The sequence below is a fragment of the Chelonoidis abingdonii genome, chromosome 7 (genome assembly GCF_003597395.2).
Source record: "Chelonoidis abingdonii isolate Lonesome George chromosome 7, CheloAbing_2.0, whole genome shotgun sequence".
In the NCBI taxonomy this organism is placed as follows: domain Eukaryota; kingdom Metazoa; phylum Chordata; order Testudines; family Testudinidae; genus Chelonoidis; species Chelonoidis abingdonii.
Genome location: NC_133775.1, coordinates 10441757 through 10452107, shown reverse-complemented (window position 1 = coordinate 10452107; position 10351 = coordinate 10441757). Strand labels below are relative to the sequence as shown.

Sequence of the window (10351 nt, the reverse complement as noted above, 5' to 3'; positions counted from 1 at the left end):
GGCCGTGAGTAATATTGCAGCGCTAATTACTAAACCAGAGTTTTAAATTACTGACAGAAAATAGTTTGCTTTGATCCAATTTACAAAACTTGCCTTTCAGCCTTTATTATAGTTACTTTGTCTTGATATGTGGGTAGATTTGTTTATAGTTGAGCATATATTGTCTCTGGTATTGAACCACGCAGTGTATATAGTACAGAATTGTTTGTAATGTCAAGCAGTGGAAAAAGGAGATAGTGTGGCAGTAATAGCTGCGTCGTCTATAAATCCTGTAAAGTGAAACTAGAATGATTAAACTAACAACGTGTAGTAAATCTCTACTGCAAACCCAGTCAACATGAATTGGAACAGGAGTAGGACAAAGCAGAATATCCAGTTTGAATGACATATTTTGCTTTCCATCACAAGTAGGGCTTTGATATTGTCATAGTTCACCGTGAAATTATAAAACGTTTGTTTAGTATATGAAACAAGCCAACTGTATCATAAAGATCACAGTTCTTATTAGCATCTAGCAACGTGCCTTCATAATTCTATGTCCTGCTATTTTACCGCTTTCTTGTGGGCAAATGGTCTAACCTGCAGACAGATAGTTAAACTTTTCGAAGTTCGTCTGCAGTTGTAACTTGTATGTAATGTTTATTTTCCTAAATCACCCTCCTTTTCTTTAATGTCTTCCATTGTGACTTATTCTTTCTCTGTTTTCCTCTCCCTCCTCCCTTTTAGTATCAATCCTGCCATTATTTTTTTGATGATCAGCAGGAAGCACATCTACTCTGAACAGGCTTGTATATATCGTCTTACAAACCCGAAAATGAAATCAGTCAAGAACTAACTCTATATATCTTAAAATAGAAGAGAATATCTAGAATCGCAAAATGTTATAATGTAGATCTTGTCCATCCTGTAATGTTAGGAAGGCTGTGTGATTGATTCTGTGTTTGACCTTAGGTGTCAGCGAAGTAACTAGAAATTATGTAGGGGTAGAATAAAACAAGTTGCATTAATTAGCCAGTTAAAGAGTCAAACTGTGTATATAGGCAGAGGAGAGAAGGAAAACATTAGAAGACATATATTTAAAAATAACAAATAAGGCTAAAAACTAGGACTTGCATAAATATTATGAAACAAGCTTAGTGATGATATGTAATGGAGCTGAGACCTAAAGTACTGTTGTGGGAAACCTGAGAGTAAGGGCTATTATTCATGTTAACATCTATTGGATCATAAACCTATGACAAATTGATGGTTTCCTATATGAGAGGAGTTACAAGGACTGAGAAATTAATCTTGCACATCTAGCCATCCCTTGTTTCTTTTTTTCTCATTAAAAGGAAGTCACTGTTTGCCCAGTGTATAAAAAAAATCATGTATTATAAAAGAAAAAGGAAATCATGTTTAGGGAACAATTCATCTGTCTTGGAGCTGAATCACTGTATTTATATATGTTACAATGAAAGCACCTGTTTTGTTTATCAGTAACAATCTGTTTATATACAAAGCAACCAGATATTGTGTTACAGAAAGGCAAAACTATCTCTGTCCTGCATTAATCGTAAACAGAACAGATAGCTAAAACACTTCTATGAGTGTTCTCTTTGAGAGAGGCATTTCCATGTGGGCTGTATTTGGAGGGAGAAATGGTATCTTGCTTAGGCCTCAATGGGACAATCATGATTTGATGTTTCATCCTGTGACTCATAGCTCCACTGAGTTACACCTTAATTCAGGTACACACAGTATAGTTCACAACATAAATACACCTAGGTCTTTGTCATGCTAGATGGGAACAAGTAATCCGGGTCAAACCAGTGATTGCTAGAAAAAGCGTGTGAAGAAATAGCCTTATCATCATACTGATGAGCAATCGTTTCAAAAGTGAAATAACATTTGTCATGAATACAGAGCTATGTCAAAATGCCAAGCAGAAGGGATGAAGTTAAAATAAATCAAGATATTGAATCTCACTGAAAAAGAAAGCAGTCATTCTTAACTACGTCAAAGGGGGCTTTTAACCCTCAAATGACACTGAGACTTAGAGAGTAGATGGGTGAGGTAATAGCTTTTATTGGACCAGCTTCTTAGAGAGAAACAAGCTTTGGAGCTACAAAACACCAAGCTCCTCTTCAGGTCCGGGAAAAGTCCTCCGAGCGTCACAGCTAAATACAAGATTGAACAGACGCTGAACTAGCTGCATCATCTTGTATTCATCTGTAACCCTATCAGTCCCTTTCCCAGACCTGAAGGCAAGCTCGGTGTAGCGCCAAAGCTGTTCTCTCTCACTAGTCCAATAAACGCTATTACCTCAGTACCTCAACATTGCATAGACATAGGACGTTTCCTTGTATAATGAGCGGATCATGACTTCAGGGAAGGCCTAAACGTGGGCCAAGTGCCCCCTAGACATACCCAAGGTTATTCCCAGGTTTGGAGGGAGTGACTCCCTCCTTTGTGATCGTGACTGCTTTTAAGGCCAGTTCTAACCCCCCCCGAGGCGTGGCACGAGTTTGCTGTGTGTGTTTTGTAACGGGAGACCCTTGCAATCCCCTGGAGGCCGGCGGCTAGCTTCGCGGCTCTGCCAGCAGCTCGGCGCCAAGCCGGGCCCCCTCTGCAGCCTTCCCCAGGCCTGGCAGCCCCGCTCCCAGCTGTGCAGCGCTGCAGCAGCGCCCGCCGGCCCCGTAACAGTGCCAGGGCTTGGCGCAGCCTCCACGCGCTGCCGGACCGCCAGAAAGATACCACCCCTCCTCCCTCCCCCGGCTTTTCTGCTCGCCGGCGCTTGACAGGAGGGTCACGTGGCAGCCGCAAAGCATCTTTTTGCGACCTCAATGACAGGCAAAATGTGCGACAGACGCTTTGCGAGCCAGGGAGGAAGCAGCGCTGCCTCCTCCTCTCTGTGGCACAGCAGCGGAGGGCGCCGCTCAGAGGGGCCGGCTGCGCCCCTGCCCCTTCAGAGCCGAGCCCCCTCCTCCCGCACGCGCACGCCGGGGACCCTCGCCGTCGCCGGAGCGAGCCTGCGGAGCGGGGGAGCAGCAGGGGGATTGTCTCGGCTCGGAGCTCACATGAGCTCTTAGCCTCCCATCCCCGGTCCCCAGCAGCAGCAGGCTCCAGGTGCACAGTGCAGACAAGAGCAGGGGACCCGGCCGGCTGCAATGGCGTCCAACATGGACAGAGAAATGATCCTGGCAGATTTTCAGGTACATTTCAACCCCCGCTTCCCCAGTCTCTCAGTCTCCGACCCCTCTGCTTTTCCTTCGCCCTATTTCTGTGCCACCCCTTTGTGGCGGGGTTCGGCTCTGCGGGCGTGGAGCCCCCCCCACAACAGATGGTCGCTTGTTTGTTTTACCTTGTAAAACCTGCCCTGCTCTGAGAGCTCGGGGTGTGTCTTTGAAACGCGCACAGATCGTTTCTACAGCTAGTAAAGGCACCTTCATCCCTGCCCCCATTCCCAAACCTCAGACAAGCTATAGCCCATCTCGCCCAGGCCAGGCAAAATCCTGGAGGGTACAAAACTCCTCTCTTCTCCCAGTGGTCACTGTGTGTAACCTCTTAGCTGTCAATAGGCCACTTGCTGTGCTGGAGATGGGTGCTAATTTCCATCATAATGTAAACATTAAGCGCACTGGGACTATGGCTGCCTCCACCTGTGATAGCTTGAATGCGTGGGAAGTTTTTTTTTATTATAATGAAGAAATATTTATATTTGTAGAGAGAGAAATGTTCACTGGGAAGTCTTTCACCATACAAAGAAGTTTTAAAAAAATCCCCAGAATACCTTAATCTCAATCCCAAAGCAAGTCTTACCAATTGAAAGTGATATTTAACAGGTTTGCAGGTATTTAGTTAATCAGTTCAGTGTAATAGCTTGGTAGCTTTATTTTTCTATATTGTTTCCTCATGAACAAGTAAACAGGCATTTACTTCTCTCTCTTCTCCTTTTTAAAGGATATAGTAAACTGAAATTAGTTCTGAGGGGGTGTGTCTGTGTGAAACAACTTGTAAAAGTGTCTGATTCCATTGTCTTGCATGTATTTGTTTCATGTATTTTTTTTAGTTTTAAATTATTAAGCCATGTCTGTTGTTTGGTACATGGGAAGAACTGAAATTAGCTCCCAGGATTGGGGCCTAGCCCTTTACCTCTAAATTACAAAAGATTGAGCAGTTCACTAGGAACATAGCTTCATTTGGTGATTATATCTATTATTTATTTTTTTAAAAAGCTTTTTTTTACCTCTTCTTTTTGAATGCATGTGTATACATGTATATGCACATACATTTGTAAAGATATTCCTTAATAATAATTATTTGATCATAACAAATATAATTTAATTTCTCTTTAAAAAAAATATTCTCCTCTGCTGAGATGCCTACAAAAAAACTTGATAATGAACAGGCTGCTGGTGTGCTGAGACCACTGCTTGTCATGCTGACCAATTCTGTCTCTGTGTTTCCTTGTACCCTCTGTCTGTCTCCTATCTTATACTTAGTCTCTGCCCCAAAGAGTTTACAATCTATCTCTTTGTTCTCTGTTTGTATAGTGCCTAGCACAATGAGACCCTGGTCCTGGGGTAGGTCTCCTAGTTGCTATGGTGGTAATAACAATAAGAGTAAGCAATCTATTATTGTCTGTTGCAGGGACATGTTGGGTCATGTTTTTGACAGGGATGATGCGGGGATATTTTCCTTTTGTAGGACTTTGACTATGTGACATTGATACTTGTTTATTTGCTTTGAAATTATAATAAACAGCTCTACAGGCAACCTCAATTTTTTGATATTTGGAGTGAACAGTACTGTGTAAGCAATAACATAGCCCCAATTATATGTCATTAAGCTATAATTCCTTCGAAGGGTTCTGGTAACCCAACATACCACAGAAAATGAGTTTGGGCCCAGCCCTGCAATCATATCCATGTAGGCAGAAACTTGCAGAACCTAATTGATGTTGCTGGAACTTCATGCTGCTGTGAGGATCATGTGTGTGAGCCCAACTGCAGGACTGGGGCCTTGGTTTGTGCATCTTACCAGAGTTGTAAAACAGAATACTTAATTCATATACATTTTGCAGATTGATTTTAATAATACTACGTTGCACTTACATAGCACCTATTTTTTTTTTTTTTGGAGGATCTTAAAGCTCTTAATAAAAGTGTGCTGAATAACTTCAGTGAAGGGTACCTTTATAAATGTACAGATAAAGGCAAGAAAGTATGACCTCAGTTTTACAAATGGGGAAACTGAGGCACTGAGTGGTTAAATGGTGCTTCAGATGAAACATAATGAATGAATCATAGATCTGAGGCCAGAACCTATATCTCCAGGTAAGACTGTCTCCTAATGCGCCCTCCCTTTTTTTTTTTTTTAAACTCACCCCTTCTTCCCCAGCCTCTCATTTGTCTTTTGTATTTCAGTAGCCAGCTACTGGGTTTCTGGCCCTCTTAATTTTTCCTCCTTCCCATGGCATGATATTGTTTACATTAGTTAAAGGGACATTGTCAATAATTTTTATGCCAAATTTGACCTGTATCTCTAAAATGCTATGTCTTGATGAGACAGCTTTGTTCTAAATATCTAGTATTGTTTTAAATTTGCTAGTCATTCACCAACAACTTAATAATAAAAAAAAAAAAACAGAAGCCATTTTTGGGGGGGATTCACCAAAATAGTCTTATATGCTATCTCTGTTATATTTTCTGTGTTTTTTAACTAACAAATATTGTTCTCATCCTTGAGAATAGTAGTGCAAGATATTAAAACAATTATTTGCAATTCTGTTCAATTAGTGTTTGCTAAATGGGAAAGGATAAAATTGGGAGGGGATTTTTGTTGTTGTTGTTATTCTGTGTTCACTGTGCAAACTGTCTAGTAGTCACAATTTGATATGGAAATTTTCTTCCATATGTGGTTTGATTGTAGGGAGCAGCTGGTGTTACCTGTGTTCCACAGACCTAGAGGTTCATATACAGAACCAATATACTTGAAGTCTCTGTGTACTTTTTGCTCTCTATGAAAAGGTGTTGTGTAACACTAGTCCTAGTCCTACCAGTTGTAATTTGAGCAAATCTTAAAAGATCCTTTTGCCGATCTTGAGTAAGAAATTATTTTTAGAAAGTATCCTCAACTTCTTCAGAATCTAAGCTCTCATCTGTTACTAAATAGCATAAAACAAAATTCTAGTCCTTGTGGTTGCAAAGATAAATATCCAAAGGTGAATCACGTGTAACTGATAAAGTGCTTACCTCCAAAATTTGCAGACAAGACAAATCTAGTGTTTCTGTTGCTGGTCATAAACTTTTCTCAAGCTTCAGAATTTTGTCAGTTTCACTGCAGCTATTCAGAACCCCAAGGGCATTAGTGAAAATGTTAGGTAAATTTCACTGTGGTGCTACTGCTTGAGAAAGTTTAAATAAAGTTGGAATAGCAGAAATACACTCTCTTCTATGTCAGCAGATGAAAGGCTCTTGGATGGGAGGTAGAGCAACAGAAATCCACAACCTACCCTCATAGCACCTAGGACATTGCAGGGCATGCATGGGAAGCAGGGAGGAGAAGCATTCTCTGCATATCAGCAGCTGGAAGGGGTGGGTGTCTTCAAATTTGTTGGGTTCCTATTAGCTGGAGGCTAAACAGTGAGGGTAATTAGCCATTTGAACAATTTACTGAGGATTGTGGTGGACTGTCTATCACTGTACTCTTGGAAGGGAAGCCAGAGTATGAAAGGAGAGACTTCAACATGCAGGATGAGACCAACCTTCCTCATCAAACCTATACAATAAAGTAAGTGTTCTCCATAAATAGTCATTCCCTGAAATCTCAACCATCTATACACAAGCCAGACTACTCATATATTTGATTCCTACAGCAACTGTAGGATAGCCCTCCCTAATAATATCCAATATACAGAGCTTTTCATCCTTACCTCACAGGAGGATTATTAGTTATTACCTTCATTTTACAATATGTTCTATTGCTATCTGCCTCCGTATATACAGAATCTGCAGTATGGTTGAATTAGTTACTGTAGAATCATAACTGCAGATTCATTCTTTCCTAATTTTTATGTGCTTGAGACTTTCTAGCCACAATATTGCGTGAATGTAGTGTGGTGTGTTTCTCTTGTGGCTTACTATCATTATTTTTCCAATCAACTGGGGCAAGAGTTTGCTATCTAAACCGTCACTCTACTCGGTGTGTGTGTATATTTAGTCTCTTCAAATGATTATTCCTTCCAAAATTTTGCAGTTGCCGGGATTTACAGTTTAGCACTCGAGCAATTGTTCACAAAACTCCAGTTTTGTTAGAAGAGACAACTAGTAAGTCACCCTTGTCTGAAAACTTTGAACCTGGTATTGCTACAAGTGACACCTAATATTACCAGAACTGAAAAGTATAGTAAACTCCCTCCTTTCATTTTTCAGTTTTTGTGCATTTGACAGCACTTTGTCTATGGTTTTACCATTTTCCCTACAAAATCAGATTCTCCCTTGTTGAAAAGATCTTATAAAAATGAAGAGCAGAGTTGGAAAAATCCTTATACATTTTTAAAAAACACCTGAAGCAAATAGAATGCAGAGCATAGTATTTAAAGGGCGTGCTATCAGAAACCAGACTTTTCGTTTTTTAAAATCAATTTAACCCCCCACCGACAAACCATTTAAAGTGTTTCTGTTAGGATTTCAGGAATAGTAAGTACAGATTACATTTTGTCTATGGATGAAAAAAATTGATCTCAAATTAAGTTCTAATTAGTTCCTGTTTGTATAAGGATTATTTTTAAGGTTAAAAGCTACAGCACAAGCTTAGAACTCCTGAAAAGAAAGACTTGTAGAAAACCTTAAAGTATTGAAATTTATACTTNACAGTGTTACAAACCAGCTGCCATGAAATCTGTGGCATGAAGTGCATTCATAACATTCCCACAAGTGCTTCATTTCCACATAGGCAGTGTTGTTTAGTGGAATGAACATCGGTCTCAGAGCCAGGAATTTCAGAATCTGAATCCAGTGTCTCCCACTGATTCCCTGTGTGAATTTAGGCAAGCCTCTTAACATCTGTGGGCCTGATCCTGTTCTCAGTTACCCAGAAGTAACCCCACTGGCTTTTGTGCCATCTGTGATGGTTTTTGTAATATGTTCACCCTACTCACTATAAACGATTGGCACTTTACAGCGCTGCAACTTTCGCGCTCAGGAGTGTGAAAAAACACCCCCCTGAGCGCTGCAAGATACAGAGCTGTAAAGTGTCAGTGTAATCAGGGAGGCAGCGCTGGGAGCGCGGCTCCCAGCGCTGCACACTACACCTGTAAGGGATGTGGTTTATGTGCAGTGCTGGGAGAGCTCTCTCCCAGCGCTGCTGCTCTGACTACACTCACTTCAAAGCGCTGCCGCAGCAGCGCTTTGAAATTTCTAGTGTAGCCAAGCCCTTAGTGTTCTTTGGCTTGGTTATTGTGATGGTCACTGTCTGCTCCCAAAACGTTGCTTGTATTATCTTTTGTTTTTCATGCTTTTCTGAAGAACCAACACTTAACTTGTTTAGATACTTTCATGTTCGGCTGAAGTCCTAAAGCTCATGTTCTTCAGAACAAATTTAGTATGATTTACTTGTAACCTCTCTGGTCTTTAGACAGGCTATGAGTTGAAAGACAGAACCAGAAGAATAACAAATTGAAGAAGACTGAGAGTAAGAATGGTGTCCTTTTTAAAAACCTGAGGAGTTGGAATGCTAATCTGTTACTGTACTGTAACAACTTTGACTATTCATGGTGAAGCTGGCTATTCTTTCCCATGCAATGGTAGATATTTAATTAGAAATACTATCTGACGTTTATAGAGATGAATGAGAATACGACATGATTTGTGTCCATTGGAACCGTAGTATGAGAAACCATAAGTAATTCACCCTGGAGCACTAATTCAACTTCAAAAAGATGTTTGTGGTGGCTTCCATACTAATTCTTCACACCACAGTAATCATGTCATCAAGTCTGCCAGCATGCTCATGTAGGTATTTGGGGCAGTAGGTCACTGAAACAGAGCTATCATACTGGTTTAGGAGTGGTAGCGGTAGGTTTTTTTCCTCAAATGCCATGTCAATTAACACTTGTTATATTAGTGGAATTAGTTTTGATTCCTTCAACAAAGAAATATCATGATTATATCCATGACACAAGAGTAGGTATACATTTTCACTGAGTGAAAAAGGGGTCGGGGGTTGTCTGGGTAATGGAAGATACAATGTAAGTGTTTTTTTATTTGTTTGTATGAAAAGTCCCGTGGAAACCAGCAGTCATGTGAAGGAACTACATAGACCAAATTTGCTTATTTCTTTTTTTTGGCTGGGGCAGGGTGAGTAGCCTGCTTCATCACTGTTGGAGTCCTTAGACTTTCTCCATTTTTAATATCGCATGTTACTTCTAGGAAGACTGGAAAGGTTATACTCTTAAAAGAGAGAGCTGCCTTCAAGTATCAGTACTCGTTTCTCATAGGACTGAGATTAATTCCATAACATTTGAAGTAATTGCTGGCTGAGGAATAAATTGAGGCATTGCCATTAGGCCGCCAGGTTTTATCTTAAAGGAACAGGAAATATACTTATGAATATGTAAAATTTACTCACTTGATTTTTTTGTGTTTCTAAAATTCAAATTCCATAATCTATACTCATCCCTTGGGGGACTGGTTGAGGAGAGACCTATTCTTCTTCCCAGAACAGGTTTCAACTTACATAAGAATGAACTTTAATTTTCCCTCCCACAAGTGTTAAACGCTTCAACAGCATCTCAGTCAAACTCCCTGCCGTGGTGTCTGAAAATGGTTGGTCTCATATTTACTAGCACTTAACCAATATATTGGCATGAGTGGAGCTGGAGGAGGAGACTTGATACAGGATTGAGTTGCTCAGACAGTGTGATTGTCTTAGGGTACAACAGGTGATCAATGTCAATCTTTGCATTCTTAAGCAGTTCATTTGCAGGCTAGGAAAGTGGTTTACATGTTCAGTAAAGCACCCTTCTGAACAAAAATCTTGTCCCTTTCTTTGTAGGGGAAAATGTACAGGAAAGTGAAGAAAAACACTTATATAATTGTACAGACCAAAGCATTTAATCATAACTAGCTGCAGAATCTCACCATAATACGCACAGTCAAATACCTCTGGCTGGAAGTAGACTTAAAAGTATTGAGGAATGTGAGACTTGCTACTGAAGTCAATGGGGGATTTTGATGCTTACTTCAATGGGACTAGAATCAAGCCCTTAATCAGACAGACTATATTTTAACCTGTGTGGTCACATCAAAGAGTGTGAAAGGCGACAAAGAGTCCTGTGGCACCTTATAGACTAACAGACGTTTTGGAG

The 10351-nt window shown here is 40.4% G+C and overlaps 1 protein-coding gene across 3 annotated transcripts in view; it reads left to right on the top strand.

Moving 5' to 3' along the window:
• Positions 1-2818: 2818 nt before the first annotated feature.
• FAF1 (Fas associated factor 1) overlaps positions 2819-10351 on the top strand; it is a 320055-nt gene continuing 312522 nt past the window's right edge. For 2 of the 3 annotated variants that reach the window (XM_032767242.2, XM_032767254.2), the window contains exon 1: positions 2819-3194. In XM_032767242.2, the coding sequence (XP_032623133.1) occupies positions 3150-3194 (45 nt within the window). In that variant the 5' untranslated portion in view covers positions 2819-3149. The remainder of the gene's footprint in view (positions 3195-10351) is intronic. The other variant, XM_032767249.2, reaches the window with a different exon arrangement.